Source organism: Terrapene carolina, unplaced genomic scaffold, assembly GCF_002925995.2.
Source record: "Terrapene carolina triunguis isolate 2854851 unplaced genomic scaffold, T_m_triunguis-2.0 Scaffold89, whole genome shotgun sequence".
In the NCBI taxonomy this organism is placed as follows: Eukaryota; Metazoa; Chordata; order Testudines; family Emydidae; genus Terrapene; species Terrapene triunguis.
The window spans coordinates 29,792,768-29,814,911 of NW_020664440.1; the positions used below are offsets into that span (position 1 = coordinate 29,792,768).

The 22,144-nt window shown below is 53.3% G+C and overlaps 1 protein-coding gene across 2 annotated transcripts; it reads left to right on the top strand.

Moving 5' to 3' along the window:
* The first annotated feature begins 785 nt into the window (after window positions 1-785).
* On the top strand, window positions 786-21,905 carry ATL3 (atlastin GTPase 3). Of its 2 annotated transcripts, none has more exons than XM_024213582.2 (13): window positions 786-868; window positions 9,226-9,443; window positions 9,584-9,727; window positions 10,340-10,444; window positions 11,068-11,118; window positions 12,974-13,030; window positions 14,170-14,262; window positions 14,958-15,096; window positions 16,625-16,752; window positions 18,229-18,285; window positions 18,927-18,998; window positions 19,411-19,842; window positions 20,321-21,905. In XM_024213582.2, exons 2-13 carry the CDS (start codon window positions 9,237-9,239, stop codon window positions 20,405-20,407), a joined length of 1,572 nt encoding a protein of 523 aa, XP_024069350.2. In that variant the 5' UTR covers window positions 786-868; window positions 9,226-9,236; the 3' UTR covers window positions 20,408-21,905. The 2 variants fall into 2 exon arrangements, with proteins under 2 accessions (XP_024069350.2, XP_024069351.2); XM_024213583.3 differs by having other exon boundaries at window positions 866-942.
* The last annotated feature ends 239 nt before the right edge of the window (window positions 21,906-22,144 follow it).

Genomic DNA, 22,144 nt, shown 5'->3' on the forward strand with positions numbered 1-22,144 from the left:
CATTTGAAGGAGCTGTTTAGAACGGCTGCAAGGTAGCTGCAATGCATGAGCTAAGGGAAGGAGTCATGAATAGCTGCAAGGCAAGGACAATGCACTGGCTAGATTAGAGTGAAGGAACAAAGCACAGCAAGAGGAGAAAGGCCATGCACAGGCTGCAGGGCAAAGGCAGTGCACAAGTAGCAGGGATGTGTCATGCATGGGCTGCAGAGCAAAGGCGGTGCATAGCTAGCAGGGATGGGCCATGCACAGGCTGCAGGGCAGGGCTCACCTGTCTTTGTGGATGATGCTCCTTTCATACAGAGACCTCTGTGCAAAACTCCACCAGTGCCTTGTAGTCAATCTGTGCCTCAGCCTTGCACCCCAAGGGGCCAAGCACCCTCTCTTGCTCTCAGAAGCCTGGGTGTCAGCCTGTACTCTGCTCTGGGAATGCTTTGGGTGGCATGGGGCTCAAAGCAGCATGCGACCCTTGGGTGCGAAGGAGTTACTCTCACTCTCCCGAGGAGGCTGCTCGAAGCCATTGTCCATGGACACCTAGGGGTACCCAGGGGACGACTGGGGGTGGCCTACATTTCCCGGCATATACCTCCCCATGTAGTGAGAGTGCCCGCCGCGGCGGTTGCTGGGACTTGTAGTCCGCGGGCGCCACAGTTTATTGAAATATACCAGAGGGGAGTTCTAAGGGACTACATCTCCCGGCATGCCTCTCCGGTCAGTCGGCTGGCTCTCTGCTTCCCTCCTCCCGCCTGGCGGTGGCCCCGCCCATCTCATCCTGGCCCCGCGGGGGGAGGATGGGGGGGGTGGAGGCGGCTCCATGTTGATCCTTACGCGGTGGTGGCAGCAGCGAACGGTGTCAAGCTGGAGGCGGCCGGTAATGGGGCCCTCTCCCCCCGTCCGGGTAGCCTAGGGCCCCCCATGGCGAAGGGGGTATAAGGGTCTCCTATGGTGAGGGAGTCCCCCGTGGAGACGGCGGGCGGGGCTACGGCGTCCCCTCTGGAGCTGGGATTCCCTATGGAGGGGGACAGAGGGGTTCCCTACGGAGAGAGGCGGGGATATGGGGTCCCCAGAGAGACGCGATCCCGTATAGAGAAAGAGGATTCCTTATATAGAGAGAAAAATGAGGCCATGTGTTCCCTTATAGGGAGAGGGCATATGTGGTTCCCAGAGAGGAAAAAGGGAGGCTATAGGGTCCCCTATATGTAGAGAGCACTGAGCATATGTAGAGAGGGGGGCAAGTCACAGGGTCCCCCATAGAGAGAGGAGGCCATAAGGTGCTTATGCAGTACTAGGGAGCTGACTAGAGCAGGCACCCCTGTGTATAGAGCAGGAACTATATGTGTTTCTATAGTGTCCCCATGACCACCCTACATCAGGACTTGGGTATAGGTGACTGTACTTATGTAGAGTTGACTGATGACTCTATGCCCTCTCCCTGGATGAAAGGCCCCCTTTATACCAGCACAGCTAGAGTCCTTGAAGCACTTTGCAATCTATATATGTATGTAACTGGGGCCTGATTCTGCAGTGGAACACAGAGCACCACTTGGTTCACGTGGTCTGTTGGATACACCACTTGCTTGGGAATCAGGACACCTATGTTCGTTTCCCGGCTCTGTCACTGTCCTGCTGGGTGACTTTAGGCAAATCACTTCTCCTCTCTGTGCCTTAGTTTCCCCATCTGTGAAATGAGGAGAATGCTGCTCTTTGTTCCCCCACCCCATTAAGGCAGGATTGTTCCCTGTAGCCTTATTTCCCCCACACCCTATTGAGGCCGGATCTTTCCCTACAGTCTTTGCCCCCACACCCAGGAGGCAGGAACGTAAAGGGATTAGAAGGGGATGAGAAGGATGTGAGGTTATAATGTTTGACCCTCATTTGCCCAAGGAGCATGACCTCTGGCTGATGATGGCTGTGAGTGAGGCTGAAAGTGGTTTGACTGCTAGCATCGATGGGATAAAGCCATGCAGAGACTTGGCCAAGGGCTGTGATGGTACTGAAAGTGCTTTCTTCCACTGTCACATTAGGATGGAACTGAATATTTGGGTCCAAGGCTCTAAACCATGCTGCTTCATGCCCACTAAGCATCTGGGGATCAAGTGACCCCATAATTGCTGGGTCTTCTTTCACCTTTCTCAGAGTCAGCTTCTAGATGCTATCTGAGCCCTATAGCCTAATCCAGTGAGGAAGAAGTAATACAGAGGAAAGATAATCCAGAGGGTATGGTGCTAGGGAGACCTGGGTTCAAATCCCTGTTTGGCCACAGGCACCCTCAGTGACCTTAGGCAAGTCACTTAACTGCTCTGTGCCTCAGTTTCCCCATCTATAAAATGGAAATAATAGCACTGTCCTGCGTCACAGGGCATGTGTGAAGATTATGAGATGCCTAAGGTAATGAGGGCTCTGTAAGTACCATAGAGAGGTAGATAGATCTTTCTATGAGACGGTGGCAGAGGCAAGTATGATGCAGGCAGGGACTGGGCAGTCTTTCCTTTCACCTAGCTCTGTGGATGTTCCTCAGTCCTGACACCCAGTCCCCCTGTGAGGTGATAGTTTACATCATAGCTAGATCCATCTCCATGTCTGTCTATCTGTCCCTACCTACACCTCTCTATCATGTGTGTCAACTCCTATGCTGTCTTGAAGAACAGTTGAGGTGAGGCATGATTAGCTGCTTATGAAACATCGGGCTGTTTTCCTAGCACTGCATTGGGAACTGGTAAATTATGTTGGATGGTGCAAGGAGCCCTTCTGCCATCCCCTGCTTACTTAATGTGAACCAGGCCTGGATTTCCTGACTGAGGGCAGGGTGGGGAGTGCAGACTGAGTAGCTCTGTTTTCCACTCACTGGCAGTGGAAAGAAACTACGTGCAAGTAATTTTTGGGTGTGCGTGTGTGGTGCTGCCTTTTTCCCTTTCACGGAAGTACGTATTTCAAGAGGAGATGGGAGGGGGGGTGGAGGGGATCCAGGCCATAGCTTAACACTTAGTCATCTGTGCAGGCAGAGTTTTTGTAACTGCTTTTGAGTGAATTTAATCTTGAATGAAGGAAGCATTTGCAAGAGAAGCCTGGGGCAGAGCCCTCTGTATGCGGCAGTTTCCCTGCCCTGTGTTGAGTTGCATTTTGAAACCCTTGCATTGCAAATGTGTGGCCTTGCGAGTGTGTTGAGTAGAGAAATGTTGCCCTATGTTGCAGTATGCAAGTGTTGTGTTGCTTTGTGGGGCCAAGGTGTGGCATGGCAAATGTGGTGGGTTGTGAATCTTTTGTGATGTGTTGCAGACACATTGAGTGAGGTTGCTGTCGGACCCCATTGAACGGTGTTGCAGATGCATTGTGTTGTTGTGTTAAAGTGTCAAGAATGCTTTGCATCGCCAACACATTGTGTTGTGAATGCTTGGTGGTGAGTTATTTGTACTGTGGTCGTACTAGAGGTCCCAGTCATGGATCAGGATCCCATTGTGCTAGGCACGGTATAGAAGCAGAACATCAAGCTGATCCCTGCCCCAACGAACTTCTAATCTAGGGATAAGACAAGAGACAACAGGTGATACAGACAGACAGGGGAGGAGCACAAGAAAATAATGAGATAATCCAAGTTGGCATGATAGGCTGTTGTCCCAAGCCCACCAACATAACCGTAGTCAAGTGTTTTGTGGGTATCATGGCAAAGGAGAGTTTGAGGAGGATAACGAGGTGGCTTTGTGGATGTTTGCACTGTATTGCAAGTGGTTTGTACTGCAAATGTATTGTGTCCCGAATCCTTTTCTTGCAAACTCATTGCGCTAGTTTGCAACCAGCCTGCCTTGCTAACACCTTGAATTGCTTCTCTGGGGCTCAAGCTGCCCCCTGCTGACTGAACACCTGTGGCCCTGCGTACCCGGCATGTCTCCCTGAGCATGTCATATTATTGACACTGCTCAACTCTGGTTCCTTTGCTCAGGGGTCCTGGGCTTATATCATGGACCTTCCTAGCCCTGAGGCACTGTCATTCCTTGCCCCTGTGACATTTTCCTCTGCACTCTGCAAATTTGATTCCAGGCTTGTTGCCTGCAATACTGACTGGAGGATGGTGCCGGCATTGGGATGTGAGGGCTTTGCTGAGCCTCAGAAGGGTTGTTCTTGTTTTTTCCCCATCACTGCTCAGCTGCTGACACTGGGTGAAACCTCCTAGAGAATGGTTTGAAATATTGGCTTGTGTTTATATTGTGTTGGCATTATTTGTTTATCACACAGGAAAATGAGAAGGTCGTGCTTGAGAGAGTGAGGCATAATGCAGGGCCAGGATAAGCTTCCTCTTCACCCAGCTCTGCCAGTGCCCCTCAATCTGGACCTACAGCTTCCTGCTGTCCCAGCCTTGGGCTCATCCTCTCCTCCCCCACACCAGCTCTGCCAGTGTCCCATAATCCTGACCTACAACTTTCCTGCTATCCTAGCCCTGGGGTGCCCCTCAATCCTGACCTGCAGCCCCGTTCTATCCCTCTTCTGTGCTCCCCATACAGCTCTGCTGATACCCCTCAGTTCTGACTTACAGCCAACTTCTGTCCCACTGCTGGGCTCCCCATAGACAGAGCTGTCGGTGCCCCTCACTTCTGGGCTGCACACTCACTGGGGAGAGTGTCATTGACACTGAATCTGTTCCTGCAGGTGTCTTTGGGACCTCCGTACTCTGCTTCCTGCCTGAGTCACAGTTAAACCCAGGTGCCCAGAGCTCTTGTGTATTAAATTAGTATGGCACTAACGGAGTCAGAAAAAGAATGCTAATTGCTCTTTTACTGCACTGGGTGGCATAGATAAAAACGAGCTCTGTGTGTTGTTGTTTACTATGTGCATTACAGCAGATGCCTTGCCTGAGATTGGAGCCCCATTACAGTGTGTGCTTTATTAGTAGCATTATGGTAGCACCTCAAGGCTCCAATTGAGATTGGAAGGTCCCCATTGGGCTGGACACTGCACAACCTCCTCCCCAACCGAGATTGGCAGGGCCCTGTCATGCGAGGGGCCCCGTTGGGCATGTGCTGCACAGACACCCCGTGATCAAGATTGGGGGGGTCGCATTGGGCTGGGCGCTGGAGAGAGAGAGACAGCCAGAGATGGACCCTGCTCACAAGAGCTTGGATTCAGAGATGTTTGCCTGACCTTTCAGGACCCATTGGTTCAAAGGAGGAGCAGGACTTGTTGAGGCACTGTCTCCAAAATCTAGTTTGTGACTCTTTCCCAGACACTGCTGTCCTTGAGAAGAGCCTGGCCTGGAATCAACAGCTTTCGGGCTAGCCGGAGGTCAGGGTTTGGCTTCTCCAGACATCTGTGGATCCCAGCATGATGTCTGGGTCTTTCACTGGCCTTAACCATTGAGGCACTAGCTGGTCTAGGAGAGACTTGATCTGGGCAGAACCAGTTCCTCCTGCTAGCAAGATTTCAGGTTAGAGGGTTCCAGTTGGTTCCCAGATGATCCCTCACGGATCCTCTCCCTTCCGTCCCCAAGGGAAGAACAAGGGAGCAGTAGCATGTGCTGTTAATAAACAAAACCGTCCCAAAACAATCCACTCCACTACATGTGCAATTCTCCCTGCCCCCAGGGAGAGGACAAACCACATGTGACACATGTCAGTCACGTGAGGCTTAATTCACAGATACTAGAGTGAGGAGGGCAGGGTAAGAACCTGTACAAAATAGAATGGAGGGGGGAGGAAAAAGCAGCTGAGGATGGAGCCGGCGGGGGAGAAGGGACCATCCCATGCATGGGACCCCCCTCTTGCTAACCATCACCTCCACGCTGCCCCAATCTCCTGGTGAGATCCTGAACTGGACTAGCTGCTGATCAAAGCTCCCTTTTCTAAATGGTGGAGCTAACAAGCAACCTTGTGATCAAAGCATGGGGAGGCTGGGTGCTCATGCCTTGGGGCGAGCCATTTCCCCTCTCTCTCTGCCTCTGTTGTTGAAAGAGGCTCATTCCATCCAAGGAAGGGGGGTTGGCATGGATGCCTGCAAAGTGCTTTGATGGTGAAGAGCCAAGGAAAGTGGAAAGTTTTATCCAGAGGCATAGATTGGGTGTTAGTCGCTCATGGACTAGAGTCCCGGACTCCCCTCTTCCTTTCTCCAAGACTTTTGCCCCACAGATCTCTTTCCATTCCAGTCCTAACCTATGGATAATCACCTGAACACAAGCTTCCAGTGCAATGCTATGGCCAAAAAGGCTAATGAGAATTTGGATATATAAACAGGGGAATCTCGTATAGGTGTAGGGAGGTTCTGTCTGTATTTGGCACTGGTGCGACCGCTGTTGGAATGCTGTGTCCAATTCTGGTGCCCACAATTCAAGAAGGTTGTTGATAAAATTGGTTCAGAGAAGAGCCACCAGAAAGATTAAAAGATCAGAAAAACATGGTTATAGTGGTAGACTCAAGGACCTCAATCTGTTTAGTTTAAAGAGAAGGTTAAGGGATGACTTAATCACAGTCTAAAAGTACCTGCATGGGAAACAGTGTTGTTGTAGCCGTGTTGGTCCCAGGATATTAGAGAGATAAAGTGGGGAGATAATTTCTTTTATTAGACCAATTTGTAGCTCTCTGTGGCTCGAAAGCTTCTCTCTCTCACCAATGGAAGCTGGTCCAATAAAAGAGATTACCTCACCCACCTTATCTCTCTTCATGGGCAACCGAACTTTGATTGTGGGCTCTTTAATCCAACAGACAAAGGTCTAAAAAGACCCACTGGCTGGAGGTTGAAATTGGGATTAGAAATAAGGTGCAAATTGACTAGTGAGGGAACTTGACCATTGGAACAACTTCCCAAGGGCTGTGGTGGATTCTCCATCGCTGGGAATGTTTAAATCAAGGCTGGATGTGTTTCTAACAGTTTTGCTGTAGTTCAAACAGGAATTAATTCAAGGCCGGCCTATGTTATATAGGAGGTCAGGCTAGATGATCACTGTGGGCCCTTCTGGCCTTAGAATCTAGGACTGCACCTGGCCCCATTTGCTGCCCAAACCCTCCCCACACGATGAGGCAGAGGGTCAGACCCTTAGCTGGCCCCAGTCAGAGGGCGAGTGGGCTGTGCTCATTTACCCCAGTTGAGGAACCAGCCCAAGGCAGCTCTCTCATGGCAGCATTCTGCTTTCTGGCATATTTATCAAATCACGCTAATTTCATTCAACTGGAAGTTCTTTGGGCCAGGGGTTGTCTCTTGGTTTAGTGTTTTGGACAGCGCCTGACCCCACGGGGTCCTGGTCCATGTCAAGCTTGTGCCGTCCAAAATAATACTTTGTGTAACTGCGGCACATTAGCGAGTTTCTCGTCAGCATCATGGTAAAATCCCTCTCTGTGGAATTTGCTGCACGAGGCTGTGCTAAGATAACTGCCTCTGTGTGGCCCTAGCTCAGGGAGACTCTTAAGACCAACAAAGAGCCACTGTGGTACAAAGCAGCTGCCTAAAAACACCACTCTTCCCCCCCGCCCCAACAGTCATTCATTATTATGCCCATTTTGCAGGTGGGGAATTGGAAGTGCAGAGGGAGGAAGTGACCTGCCCCAGGTCGCATGGGGAGTCAGCCACAGAGGCAGGAATAGAACCCAGCTCTCCCGAGCCACCAGGGCCTTAGCCTGGGTTAGAGCTGGGTTAGAAGTTATCTGTTCACTGCCATTGGCCTGGATGATCTGCACGCACGTTGGCCTAGCCCAGGCGTGAGCAGCCACACTGCAGCACCATATCTGTGTTACTCTGTCCTCACTCGTGCTGCACTTTCCTGTGTGTGTGACTAGGACTTCTGAGGGCGTATTCCATAGTTCTTTGTGCTGCAGTATGATAAGCTGCTCTGTGATTCTTTCCCAGTGAATTGTGGGAGAACTTGTCTGTCCTGGGGATACAGGGAATTGTGGGAAGGCATGGGAGGGCTATCAGCCCTCCAGTGATTTTTCCAGCATCCTCACTGCAAAGTGGGCCAGTTACCAGCCTGAGTGAAAGCAGAATCTGGGCTGTAATCCACCCCCCAGCTGGGCTACTAAATTTGGGGGAGAGGGCTTTGTATGTGAATGGGAGTGGGTTGGGATAACACCCAGGTAAAAAGCCTGGCAGTGAAGACATACTCTGAGGACAGAGTACAACCCTAGCAAGAGAGCACCAACTTCCACCTGCTTGAGCCAATTACTCTGGCAGAAAGTCTCCCAGACTGGCACATGTTCCTTGGGCTGTAGGATGGGTATTCACGGCTCTGACTGGTGGCCAGGCCACTCCCTGAATTAATCCTGCCCCTGCAGCCCCAATGGGTTCAGGGGTGTGACTGGCAACAGGGTGCCGCTTGGTACAGGCTGCAGCAAATATAATCCGGCCCCACCCTGCTCTCCAAATATTTCTGGTTCCAAGGCTTCCCTGTCCTGAGAAAGGAGCAGATCCAAGCTCACTCTCACCAGCTGGGACTGCCTTGGACATCCCTCCCTTGGCTGTGTCCTGCCCCTTTGTGTTGTGGGTTGCCCTGAAGATTGGGAGGGGGAGAGGGGAGGGGTTGTCATCTCTGGTTCAGTGTTGACATGGAGTATTGTAACCTCAGCCCTCATGAGCTCCTGGCGTGTGTGTGTGTGGTGGGGGGAACAGCCAGGCTTGCGATGGGAGCTCTGGCCCTGGGGGCTTTATATGGCATCCCTGGTGCACTAGATGCTGCTGAGCTTGGGTTTTATCATCCAAGCTGCTGAGCGCCCCCCAGGCAGCAGGGTTGGGACTCAGGTTGCATGTAGCCAGGTAGTTCAGCTTTCCCTGGTCAGCTTGATGTGGAAGGTACAGGCCCCAGTTTAGGAGAGGGGGGCCCTGTAGCCACACAAGTGCATCTCTTAAGATGCTCCCAGGCCTTGGGAACGGGAGAGATTCACAATCCCTTCCGTCGCGAGGGTGGAACTAAGCCCTCCAGGTCTGCGTTCGGGAAAGGAAAACAAGACGCTTTACACCCTAACCCCACCCTTGGTGCTTGGGGGATTTCTGGTGTGTAGGTCAGCCCAGGGCTGTGGTCCCCTGCTGTACAGAGCGGAATATAGGAATAGTCATATTGGATCAGGCCCATGGGCCCGTCTAGCCTGTTATTCCATCTCTAATCAGCATGAAATGCTTCAGAGAAAAGTGCAAAAAAAACCCAAAGCAGCCGGATGTGGGATAATCTAAACCCTTGCTTGGAAGATTGTTCCCAAGCCCCACCTCCCCTAGGGCATTTCCTAAGAAGCCCCCCAAGCAATGTATTTGTGCCCACAGGTGGGGACGCCATGGGGCGAGGGAAGCCTGGGCCAGTGCAGATCGTCTTGGTGCACAAAGAAGCCCACTCCTTTGAGCTGGACGAGAAGGCACTGAGCCGGGTGCTGCTGCAGGAATCTATCCGGGACATGGACGTGGTGGTGGTGTCGGTAGCTGGGGCCTTCCGGAAAGGGAAATCTTTCCTGCTGGACTTCATGCTGCGTTACATGTACACTCAGGTAAGCTCTGTTCCCATGATGCCCTGCTGCTGCATTACATGTACACTTGGATGAGCACTGCCCCTTCCCACAGTGCTTTGCCTCCAGCCGACCCAGCCTTGCTCTCAGCTGAGAATCCACCCCTCTTGCTTGTTCTGCAGAAGGAAGGTGGCACGTCCAGCTGGCTGGGGCAAGAGGACGAGCCCCTGCTGGGGTTTTCATGGCGTGGGGGCTCAGACCCCGAGACCACTGGGATCCAGATCTGGAGTGAGGTGTTCACCGTGGAAAAGCGAGATGGGAAAAAGGTAAGGGTGGGGGGATGAGGGTGGGGGTAGGGAGTGTGTCTGGTCGGGTGGAGGCATGGGGTGGGGGGAGCGTGCGTAGGGGGATGTGGCACCTTTGTGAGTATGATGCACAGATGTGGCTGCACCCCCAGCTTTGCAGCATTATGGAAGAGAGTGCACAGATCCTGGCAGTCAGCCAGCCTCTGATCTGCAGCCAGACCTCTCCTCTGCCTGCTTTGCTTTGGCCCCCTGCCGTTTGCTGCAGGCTGGTGCAGCTACCCACAGAATCTGCAGGAGGGTGCAACCTGGGCCAGGATGGCATTGGGTCATCGAGCGGATCCATGTGCCATGCTAGGGGGAGGGATAGCGTTACCAGCTGCTGGTGCGCCGGAGGTGTGGGGGTGTCAGTCTGGGTGATGCCCTCTTGATGCTAAGCCTGTGGAAGGGGCAGGCCATACCGATGGTGCCCCACGCCCTTGGATGCCGTCTCCCCACTCGGGAGGGGAGCATTATCCTCACATAATGAGCCGGAGCTGGGCACTCCCTGGGTTCCAGCATGGGCATGTCAGTGCGCTTTCTCTGGTCTCATCTGGCCCACACCCTTCCATCCCAATCTGTGCCCCTCTCCCCCAGGTGGCAGTGGTTCTGATGGACACCCAGGGCGCCTTCGACAGCCAGTCGACCGTCAAGGACTGTGCCACCATCTTTGCGCTCAGCACCATGACCAGCTCCATCCAGGTGGGCCCTGCAGAGGGGAATGCCCTGGGGTTAGACAAGGGGAACCATTCTTAGGCTGGAGGTGCCTGGCGTGTGGCCCTGCTGGCAGGGACTGTGTCTTGGTGTCATCAGGGCATGGGGCTGTGCACAAGGGCTGCCGTCTCCCAGCCCTTAGGGGAACTGCGCAGATGGTCACCTCATGGCTTGGGACCTTAAGCAGTGCAGTGGGGGTTCTGAGCATGGCGTGTGGCTGGGAGATCTCTGCTCCCACTGTGAATAGAGTGGGTGGCGTCCCACCTTGCTCCGGGTTGGTGAGCCCCAATGGGAACTTGCTGAGATTTCAGGGTGAGAGTTTGGGAGCCAGGAGCTTTAACCAGACACAATGCGCTTGGCTGGGTGATGCAGGAATAGCCTTAGGGGCGTGGGGGCCTCGCTTACAAGAAGAGGCCAAAGAAAGTGACATGGAGATGGCTGGGAAGGGGAGAGATGTGGACACAATGCCAGGATACCAGCACCATGACTCGGGACTCAGTGGCACCATTCCCATCTGATTGTCTGGCAGGGATGGCAGGGGAGGTTTGAATCTCAGCTCTGCGGCTTCCCTGGTGGGTGCTTGACATTAACAGCATCTTCTTTCCTTGCAGATCTATAACCTGTCCCAGAACATCCAGGAGGACGACCTGCAGCAGCTGCAGGTAACGGGGGAAGGGCCTTGTAACATGAGGATGTGACGGGGAGGTTAAACCCAGAACTGAGGGCCAGGGGAGCTTCCCCAGACAGCTGGGGTGACCCAGAAACAGTTCTTTGAGCTGCAGCACCTGACTGGCTTTGGTAGGCCTGGCAGGAGTTGCTAGGTACCTGGCCTGGAGTTGCTAGGTACATGGTGCCTGGCACTGGCTGCATCTCCATCTGGCGTGTCAAGAGGGTAATGCCAGTTCCAAGCTGGCTGGCTGGGTCAGCAGGGTAAGATCTTTCTCTGCAGCTATGGGATGCTGTGTCCAAAATGGCCACTTCAATTCATGATGTATAAACAGGGAAGCAGTGAGTTGGAGCAGGGAGGGGATATTTTACCTCTGAATACGTCATTGTTGAGACCAATACTGGAGTAGTGCGCAGTTCTGGAGTGCACTTTTTAAAAAAGCACGTTGAAAAATTGGAGAGGTTGCAGAAAAGAGCCAGAGAAATGATCAGAGGGCTGGAGAAATGCCTGACAGTGAGAGACCTAAGAAGCTCAATCTGTTTAGGTTCTCAAAAAGAAAATCAAGAGGTGACTTGATCACGGTGTACAAGTAACTTCACGGGGAGAAAATCCCAGGTACTAAATGGCTCTTTAACCTAGTGGGGAAAGGCGGAACAAGAACCGATGGCTGGAAGTTAAAGCCAGGCACATTCACATTAGAAATAAGGCACAAGTGTTTCACTGTGGGGGCGATTTTCCCAAGAACAGTCTCCCAAGAAAAGTGGTGATGTCTCCAAATCCAGACTGGAGGCATTTCAGGAAGAAGCTTTAGCCCAGTGGTCACCAACCGGTCAATCGCGATCTCCAGTGGTGTAGCGGGGCTGCCGCTAAGGCCCAGGGCGGGGCTGGGGGCAGGGGTCTTGGCGCAATGCTCCTGCCTGCAGGCACCACCCCTGCAGCGTCCACGGGGCACTGTGGCCAATGGGGGGGCGCTGTCTGCAGAGAGGGGCAGTGCGTGGAGCCACGTGCCCCTTATCCCCCTCCCAGGGGCCTCAGGGGTTCATTGGCCCCTTCCGTGAGCGGCGTGGGCCACGGGGCCAGGGCAGGCAGGAAGCCTGCTTTAACCCACCCGCAGTAAGTGCCACCCGGTGGGAGACCGCACCCCCAGCCCTGAGCCCCCTCCCAGAGCCAGCACCCCAAACCCCCTCCTGCACCCCAAGCCCCTGCCCCAGCCCTGAGCCCCCTCCCAGAGCCAGCACCCCAAATCCCCTCCTGCACCCCAACACTCTGCCCCAGCCCAGAACCCCCTCCTGCACCCCAACCCCCTGCCCCAGGCTCAGCCCGGAGCCCCCTTCCACACTGCGAACCCCTCGGCCCCAGCCCAGAGTCCGCACCGCCTCCCGAACCCCAACCCCCTGCCCCAGCCCAGTGAAAGTGAGTGAGGATGGGGGAGAGCTAGCGACTGGAGAGAGGAGGGGATGGAGTGATCAGGGCGGGGCCTCAGGGAAGGGGCAGGTTAGATCCTGGGTTGCCCTTAAATTCAAAAAGTGATCTTGGGGGTAAAAAGGTTGGAGACCACTGCTTTAGCCAAATCCAAGTTTCTGGGCTCAGTACTGGGGGGAATGGTGACATTATCTCGCCTGTGTTATACAGAAAGGCAGATTAGAAGATGATCTAATGGTTTCTTCTGGCCTTAAAATCTATGACTCTGTTTTGGCCCATGGTGGCTGTTATGGGATGATGACCTATGATATGTGTGTGTGCATGCGGCTTTGTATGTCTGATGGGTCCCCAGTGATCACCCTCCCTACCCACTCCAGCTGTGACAGCCTTGTCTTGTCCTTTAACCACTGGTCTCTCTGCTTCCTCAGCTCTTCACAGAGTACGGGCGCCTAGCCATGGACGAGATCTTCCTCAAACCATTCCAGGTACTCCCTGCAGCCCATCCTGTCCCCATGTCCCGGCTCAGCATGCCCTAAGGGGTGAATGAGCACACAGGCCAGGTGGGGGAGCTCCTTGCTACGCAGGCCTGTGGGGGGAACTGGGTTAGGCCAGGGCTCCAGGTATTCAGAGGTACCTGGAGTGCTGGTATCCAGGGGTTTCGCTCCTTGGGCAGAGGTTTTTGATTGTTACCCACAATCCAGCAGGGCACTGGATTGGAGCGTGACTGCTTTAGCCTTCTTGTTGTGATATGGAGCTGTTGGTAGTCCGGATACGAACACTTGACCTCTGGATTTAAGCATGAGTCTCTGCTCCCTGAATAGGTGCAGCTGCAGACTGGACACTAGAGGGCCCAGTTACTCCTGTCTGAGGCTCTCTTGTCTGTAGTTCTCCATGGTCTCTTCTCCCCAGGGAGTGTCACATCCCTTCTCTCCCAGGCTGTGGAAATTCACTTGAGTTCCTGCTTCTGGTGAGGAGCCTTCTTCATCCCAGTCTCAGGCTGAGCAGCTGGAGAAAATACAAGGCCGGGCCTACCTTCCCTCTGCTCTAGCTTCTGGCTGTGTCCCCTTTCCCGCAGCTGTCTGTCTTTATCAGCTATATCTGATTAGCGAACAGGGCTGGCTGGCTCTAGGGCCTGGGCCTGTTACAGAGGGGTTGGTGGCGCTAACCAGCCTCAAAGCCCCAGTGGCTCCAGTCCCCTCTAGCAGGTGTCTGTGGAATGAATTTGAGGGGTCTCAGCCCACTTCCCGTCACAAAAAGCTGATGGAGCACGGAGATTCAATTCCCATCTCCCCCTAGGGGGACACTACTGGGACAGGGGTGGGGAAGCTGTATCTGTGACTTAGGCTTCCCAGCAAATAAGCACATACATGAATCCCATTCTCCCCAGCTCTGTGGCCTCCCCCTCCCCACCCCTTTTTGGAGCAAAGCCCCGTGGGCTTTCTAGGTGTCCATCCCTGCTGTGAATCAGTTCTGCCCCCTATAGAGGGACCAGGAGGTGGTGCCCCCTGCTGTCACCCTCTTCTATCACTGTTGGCCAGTACAGTCCCAGGCCGGTGGCACAGAGCGAGTGTGTCCCCTAAGCCCATGGCTGACCCCCCGTGCCCTGCCTTCCCATCTCTCTCAGACCCTGATGTTCCTGGTCCGGGACTGGAGCTTCCCTTATGAGTACCCCTATGGCCTGGAGGGGGGAAGGAACTTCCTGGAGAAGCGGCTGGAGGTAAGAACTGGCCGGGACAGCCACATCAGCTGCAAATCCTTAAAGGGGGTTGCTGTTCGGCCCGAATGGGTGAGCACGCTTGGGGCATCACTCAGTTGAGGGCCATTTGCAGCCCAGAGCTTTGAGCATGTGATGTAACTCACCTGCCCTCCAGCAGGTGGGGCCTGGCCTCCTGCCCTGAGACCAGCTTGTCCCATGAGTCTGTCTCAAACCATGCCCCCCTGGGGTCCTTGACTCTGTTGATTCCATCCCTTCAAATGTTGCTCCTGCTTTATCCCTTGGCTTTTGGGCCTTGGCATCATGCTTGTGGGCCCTGCAGGATGGCTGAGAGCTGAAGTCAGCAGGGTTGCATGGCGGGGAGGGGCAGGGTGGGATGAATCTGTGTCAAGTTTAGCCCTTTATTCCTCTGGACTGATCCCCCGCCCCCCAGGCTTCCATCTTCACAGCAGAGTGATTCAGCAGCACCCCCTTGGGAAGCTATTAGTGGCTGCATCAGAGGGGATGTTCTCCTGCACACCTCAGCCTTGGCATTGATCCAAACTGTCCAGCAAGGCGGGGCAGGATCTTTTAGTCTAGTTCATAATCCCCCGGGCAGCCCTTGCTGGCAACAGGGTGGGAGGACTCCTTCTCCTAGCACAAGGGTGTGGCTAGCTGGGATGACTGATGGCATGCGGGAGATGTCGGTCTGCCGGTAGGTGAAGACCCATCAGCATGAGGAGATCCAGAACGTCCGCAGGCACATCCACTCCTGTTTCACCAACGTCAACTGCTTCCTCCTACCACACCCAGGCCTCAAGGTGGCCACTAGCCCCGGCTTTGATGGGCGACTAAAAGGTAGGCCGTGCGCTGAATTGACTCTGCTCCCCTTCCACTGCAATCCAGAATGGATAACGCAGCTCCCCTTGCATGGACCCAGTGTGGCCTGTTCCTAACCGGGGCACTGTGGGATTGACAGGCCACTGAGAGCTGGAGCCCTGCCTCCAGGATCTGCAGGCTCAGCGCTGGGGAATCTGCATTTAGTTAATTATGATCCCTTGGAGACTGGTTTATAAAGGGGCCTCATCATCTCAAAATTCCCCTATCTGCCTGCAAAAAATGTGCTCTGCTCAGGTTACAAGTTGAGCTGGGTAAATAATGGATTTTCCATTGGCTGTTCTGAAAAAACGGGGAAAAAAAACACAAAACTTTCTGAAAGATCAAAAAGTAAAAAAAAAAATTCATTTGGGGTCGATCATTTTGATTTTTGTGCTCACCCCCTTTCTTAAAATTTTAAAATATCAAACGAAAAGTAATTTTGAAGTGAAAATTGTTATTTTGTTTTTTGTTTTTTTTTGTCTTAAACAATTTGCCACAATGGACACAAATTCATCAGCTGTTTCTATTGCCTCAGATCTGCCTTTTTTGCTGAAAGAAGTTGGGTCAGAAAATGTTGCCCAGCTCTAGTTAAAAATAGCGATTATATTGAATTGTGATCGTGCCTAGGAGCCGCTAGGACCCGTGGTGCCAGGCGCTGTGCAAACAGAACAAAAACCTGGTCCCTGCCCCAAACAGCTTACAGTCTAAGGATGAGACAAGAGACAACAGCTGGATACAGCCAGATGGGGGAGCACAAGGAAACCATTAGACAGCTCCCGGCAGCATGATGGGCAGTGATCTTAGTGCAGTAGTGACCTAACTGTTGTCAAGGTTTTTGTAGGCCTCGCATCAGAGGAGAGTTTTGAGGAGGCATTTGAAGGTGGAAAATGAGGTAACTTTGAGGGTGTTTATGGGGAGTCTCTCACTAGTGTGACGGTCAGCATGGGAGAAAGCACAAGCGGACTTTTCTGAAAATGTAACAAGTGGGCGATGCAGGCTGAGCTCAAGCCCCTGCGCAGGCTCCCTGTAAGTCACTTAACTGCTCTGTGCCTCAGTTTCCCCATCCGCACAATGGAAATAATAGTGCTGCCCTGTTTCACAGCACTGTTGTGAGGATAAATCATCACAGATTGGGAGATTAGCTCAGATATTAGTGATGTGGGCCAGATAATTACCTAAGAAATCTGAGCTCAGACTAGGTTTCATCTCACCGAATTTCCTTTAATTGATGGGGTGTTTTAACTTCTGTCCTGTTTGTTAGGGGCTGAGCATGGTTCAGCACTCTGCTGGAGTTAGCCACCAGCCTGGGAGACTGGGGTTCGAGTCCCAGCTCTTCCACAGACTCTGTGTGATCTCGGGGTGAGTCACATCCCCTCTCTGCACCGTCTGGGCAGTGAGGCTATTTCACAGGGGGCTTTGTAGGAGAAATTCAGGCATTCTGGTGCTCTGATGCAACTGTATATGTGCTAGTTTTTTGACACGTCTCATTCCTTCCTGCCCGAGCCAGACATTGCTACCGAGTTCAAGGAGCAACTCCAGCAGCTCGTCCCAATTGTTCTGGACCCTCACCAGCTGTTGGAGAAGGAGATCAATGGTTCCAAGGTCACCTGTCGAGGCCTTCTGGAGTATTTCAAGGTAGGCAGAATCCAGGATGAATGTGAAAATGTAGCTGTTCTGATACATTGCCTTTCCCGAGCCAGCAGGTGGCAGCAACACTAAAGCCACTGGCTGGCAGCCTTTGCAAACAGCTGGTTGGGAGCCAGGATTTCCAGTCTGCAGGGAATTCCAACATATGGGCATTTTTTATTTTTTTCTGCAAATTGGAACAAAAAGCCAAAATTTGCAGCGAACTGAAAATTCTGACACATTTTAATTGGAGACCCTGGAAGTGTTTTGAGAAGGTAAAACATTTCCTTTTTACTTGATCATTTGGATTCTTTTCATTTAGACTTTTACAATTAATATTTTAATATAATATCATCTCATGTTTATTGTAATTAGCATTGTATATTATTTATAATATATATTTTACATTATATTAACATACATAACTATCCATTACATATACACTTCTACCCCGATATAACGCAACCCGATATAACACAAATTCGGATATAACGCGGTAAAGCAGCGCCGGGGGGGGGGGGGGGGGGCGGGGCTGCGCACTCTGGTGGATCAAAGCAAGTTCGATATAACGCGGTTTCACCTATAACGCGGTAAGATTTTTTGGCGCCTGAGGACAGCGTTATATCGGGGTAGAGGTGTATTAAATATTTCAACATAATTATATATAACATATATTAAATATAATATACATGTTACATTCAATTAAAACATATGTAATATCCAGTATGGAATGTATACAAATACACTATTCAAATGTGTGCCTTAATATAAAAGTCCAAACAAGATGCTCAAGTAAAAATGAAACGTGTTTTTTCTATTGCATCGAAACGAGCAATGACATAATTAGTTTTGACAACTTCCCGTCAAACTCTAGTGAAATCACCGCCCTCCTGTGAAATGTTTTTGATTTTGACGAAACTGCTTTTTTCGATGGAAGACTGTTTTGTTGCAAAATCGGTGACCAGCTCTGGTTATAAACCTTTCCTGCTTCGAGTAGCGAGGGGAGTTGGGGGAAACTTCCCCCTGGGAACAGGTTACCCTGTCACTGCAGGGATCCTGGCAAGCTTCTGGTGCTCTCCCTATCAGAGACAGGATCCCAGCCTGGATGGGCCAGTGGTCTGATCTGGGCTGACTCTGTTCCTGTGATGAAGGTTCCCGGGGAAGTGATTAAGAGATGAACGTGGGCACTGGCTTGTGGTTTCCTGTTGTGAGGTATGTGAGGTTGGAGCACTTACCTAGGATTGGGGAGACCTGCATTCAAGACCCTGCTCCACCACAAATGTTCCAGGCGACCTTGAGCAAGTCACTTAGCCTCTCTGTGCCTTGTGTTCCCCATGTGTAAAATGAGAACAGCACTGCCCTGCCTTACAGGGGTGTAGTGGGAATAAATACATTAAAGATTGTGATGGGAGCCAAAGAAGTGCCTAGCCTAGATCTCCTAGCTCTATACCTTGCTTTCATTGCTGTCGCTCTCTCCCCTCCCAGGCTTATATCAAGATCTACCAAGGAGAGGACCTGCCTCACCCCAAATCCATGCTCCAGGTGAGTTTGGTTGGTTAGGGCTAGCCAGAGCCAGGGGGAGGGGGCCAGTGGGTGGACCCCGAAGCCTCTTCTGACTCTGGCCATTGGGTAGGAAGGGCAGTGAGTGCTTCCCTGCGACGAGCTGAGCAGCATGCCCTGAAGGTCAGCTGCCTTCCCCTGTCTCTGAAGGCTCCAGGGCCTGCGTCCCTCTGGAGAGCTGGAAGTGACTCCCATACAGAATGTGAGCACTCCTAGCCCCTGCTGGCCCAGAGGCATCTTTCCCAGGGCAGGCAGCATAAATCCAGCCCTGCTTGCCCCTGGTGTCAGTTCTTGGCTGGAAGATGGATCCTGCTTATCAGCCCATGCTTTGGGTCAAAACTACCTGCTGGGTGCCAGAGGGTGCTGTTGGTGGAGACCAAAGGGGGAAAGGGTTAAGCCTGGCTGCTAATGCAATCCAATTCCCTAGTGATAGCGGATGGAATTGCACCCTGCAGGTCTGTACCAGCCCCAGTGCCTCCCAGAGGCAGCAGGCAGTACTGCACCCAGCATGGCTGCAGCAGCTCCAGCACCCCATAGGCATCAGGCGGTACTGCACCATGCACTGCAGTAGTGATGCTCATGGCAGTGCTGATCAGTGGCTTGCTTTTGCCCTCTCTCTGCAGGCCACCGCGGAAGCCAATAACTTAGCAGCTGTGGCCTCTGCCAAGGACATATATTACAACAAGATGGAGCAGGTGCGTGAGTCATGGGGACTGGCGTCCATTGGGCAGCCAAGATTGGTGTCCACGTGGTCAAACCGTGTATTCCGCTTCCCCCACATGCTGGATGTCGGGTCCCGCCTGAGCCCCCGGCGGGCCTGCTTATTATCAGCAGGACTTGTAAAGATATTGTTAGAGGCTGGAAAGAGAACCCCGGAGTCCTGACTCCCCGGCCCTCTGCTCTAATGCACAAGACCCCACTCCCGTCGTAGAGCTGGGGATAGAACCCAGTTGTCCTGACTCCATCCCCCTGGTCCTTGCAGTTGCAGGTGAGCTTGAGGGAGGGTGGGGGCGGGGGGCATACTGCAGTCGGGGTATTCTGAACTCTCATAGATTCCATTTGGGCACAGAGATGCAACCTCCCATATGATGCTCCCTTCCCCCCCAGATGTGTGGGGGCGATAAACCCTACATCTCCCCGGAGATCCTGGAGGAGAAGCACCAGCAGCACCGTGCATCGGCCCTGGAGCACTTCCAGAAGATCAAGAAGATGGGGGGGAAGGAGTTCAGCCAGCGCTACGAGGCGGAGCTGGAGAAGGAGATGGGCGAGCTCTTTGAGCACTTCGCCAAGCACAACAAGAGCAAGAACATCTTCAGCACCTTCCGCACGCCGGCCGTCATCTTCAGTGCCATCGTGGCCCTCTACTTGGGCTCGGGCCTCACTGGCTTCATGGGGCTGGATGTGGCTGCCCAGCTCTGCAACTGTGTGGTAGGGCTGCTGCTAATCGCCCTGCTGGCCTGGGGCTACATCCGTTACTCAGGCCAGTACCGGGACCTGGGCGTGGTCATCGACACTACCGCCGACTTCGTCTTGGAGCAGGTGGGCAGCACTGGGGATGGGGGGGCACTGGGTAGGCATGGCAGGGGGACACAAGAAATGGGGGATGCCTGGGATGAGGCAGACTAGGCCTGGTTGGTATGGGTGGTGTGGGAGGTGGGTAGTAGCTGTTTAAAGGGAAGGTGGAATTGGTGAGCCAGGGAACAGGCTGGTCCTTAGGGACTCATAAGGCTCAGCCCCACTGATAACGTGGAGACAATGCAGTGTGGCTGAGGTACTGCAGGGTGCAGTACTGCCTGCTGCCCTGGCGGGGCTGGGCTGGGCCGGAGTTGGAGATCCCTGCAGAGACCTTTCCAGCACTGGGAACGTGGCCCCTTTGACCTCCCCCAGAGCAGGTGAACTAGGAATTTGGCTCACACACGCAGCAGCCGTTTCACCCATTAGCCAAGGCGCTTTGGTGCGTATTGGGACTTTCCAACCACCCCCACCAACCAATCTCTCTCCTGCATCTTTTCTCCAGGCCACTTCCCGCATGGGCAACACCACCCGGGCCGCTGTAGCTGACACGTCGGGTGCAAGGGCTCCGCCTGACAAGAAAACCCAGTGAAGCGTTCATGCCAAGGCTGAGTTGGGGCTTTGCAAAGTCCTGTGCTCCTGCTGCAGCTGCTGCTGGCTGGGAGCGACTCCAGGCCCACAGATCTCGACTCCTCTCTTCTTTCATTCCTGTTCCTTTCCCCCTTCATCTTTCCTTCGCTTCCCCCGTTCTTTTTATTTTTTTTTCCCTTTAAAAAAAAAAAGACCAACTCCTGCTTTAACCTCTGACCTGTGCCAGCCAGTGCCTTGTCACCGGGATGGGGCATCCTCCCCACCGGACTCACATTCCTGCTCCTGGGAGCGGCCCCTGGACTGGAGACCACGTCTGGATCCCGGCTCCTTAATGGTTATTTCTCATCGCATGGGATTGGCTCCCCTTCAGCAGGGGGCATGGGCAGGTGCTGTTGTACAATCCCAGGCTCCCCCCTCACTTCCTGCTCCGACCCGGGAGGTGCAGATGCTTTGGTGTCTTCCCTCCAGCCCAGCGGAAGGGATGGGTCCTCAAGGCCTGAGCAGAGTAACCGTCGCTGTTCCTCATTTTCCCTCCCTGCCCCTTGTGCCTTGGTAGAACTGAACCGTGTCGTTGGGTCTCATGGAGAAGAGGGGAACCTCCCTCGACCAGCTGCTGCCTTAGGGTGTGGTGGGAATGGTACCAAAAAATACAGAGACACCTCCACCCTTCCCCGTGCCAGAGAGAGCCTTCAGCCCACAGCATGCTGCCCAGCCCTAGCTAACATTGGCCAAGGGCCAGCGAGCCCCATGGCATGATTCTTGCGCTGTGCCGCCAGCCAGCCTGGGCTCCTTAGGCAGGGCCAACACTGCTTCTAGAAGTGCGACCCACCCGTGGGCCCCTGCCTGCATTGAGAGAGACTCCTAGCCTGTGTCTCTGGGGTGGACCAGCGTGGTCCATTTAATCTCCAGCCACACTTTCCCCCATCCAGTGTTAACACCCCTCACCACCACCACTGCTTTCGGCTTTGGGGCAAAACGGGGCTCTCCGCTCATGGGAGATATGCCCAGGGGCTCCTTTGTGCCGACAAACCCAGTCCTAACCGGCAGCTGTGTGCTGTGGCTCGGTCCTGTGTGGGGTACCAGTTAAAATGCAGTCCTGCCCATGTGGGGGTGGATGTCCTACTTAGCGCCACGCGGGAGCCCCCTTTGCTAACGTCTCTTGCTGAGTGACCAATCATCTTAGCCCTTTTGAGTAGGGAACTTTTGCCATTGGGGCATCACGCTGCAAAATCCTTAGCCTCTTATTGGATTGTCTGGTTTCCCCTCGCCGGGACCTCCGACACCATTCGTCAGCCAAGCAGGTCGTGGCCTCCCCTCTCCACTGGTATCTGGCTGGGGTCACTTGGGCAGTGCCAGGATCTGTGATCCGAACCAGGGGACCAGATGCCACCCATTCCCTGCCCAGTCTGACCCCAGCCCCTCAACCCATCCCAACCCTGAAGCACTCACACATTCCCGCTCATGTAAAGCACAAGAATAAAGCTCATTCCATTTCGTGATCACAGTGCCTCATTTGGGGGGGGGGGGGGGAAGAGGGAGAGAGGTACAACCTTTCCCTGGGAGGCTGAACCCTCACCAAAATCCTCACCAGTGTCCTGCCTCCTTTGGTGGGCCTGGATTGGTGTTGCAGGCATCTGTTTGCGGGGGATGTAGAACTGCCCTAGTTCCCTTTGAAATCCCCAGCCCAGGAGCCATATATGTTTCAGGTCACATTAATGTTGCTCATTTCAAGCCTACA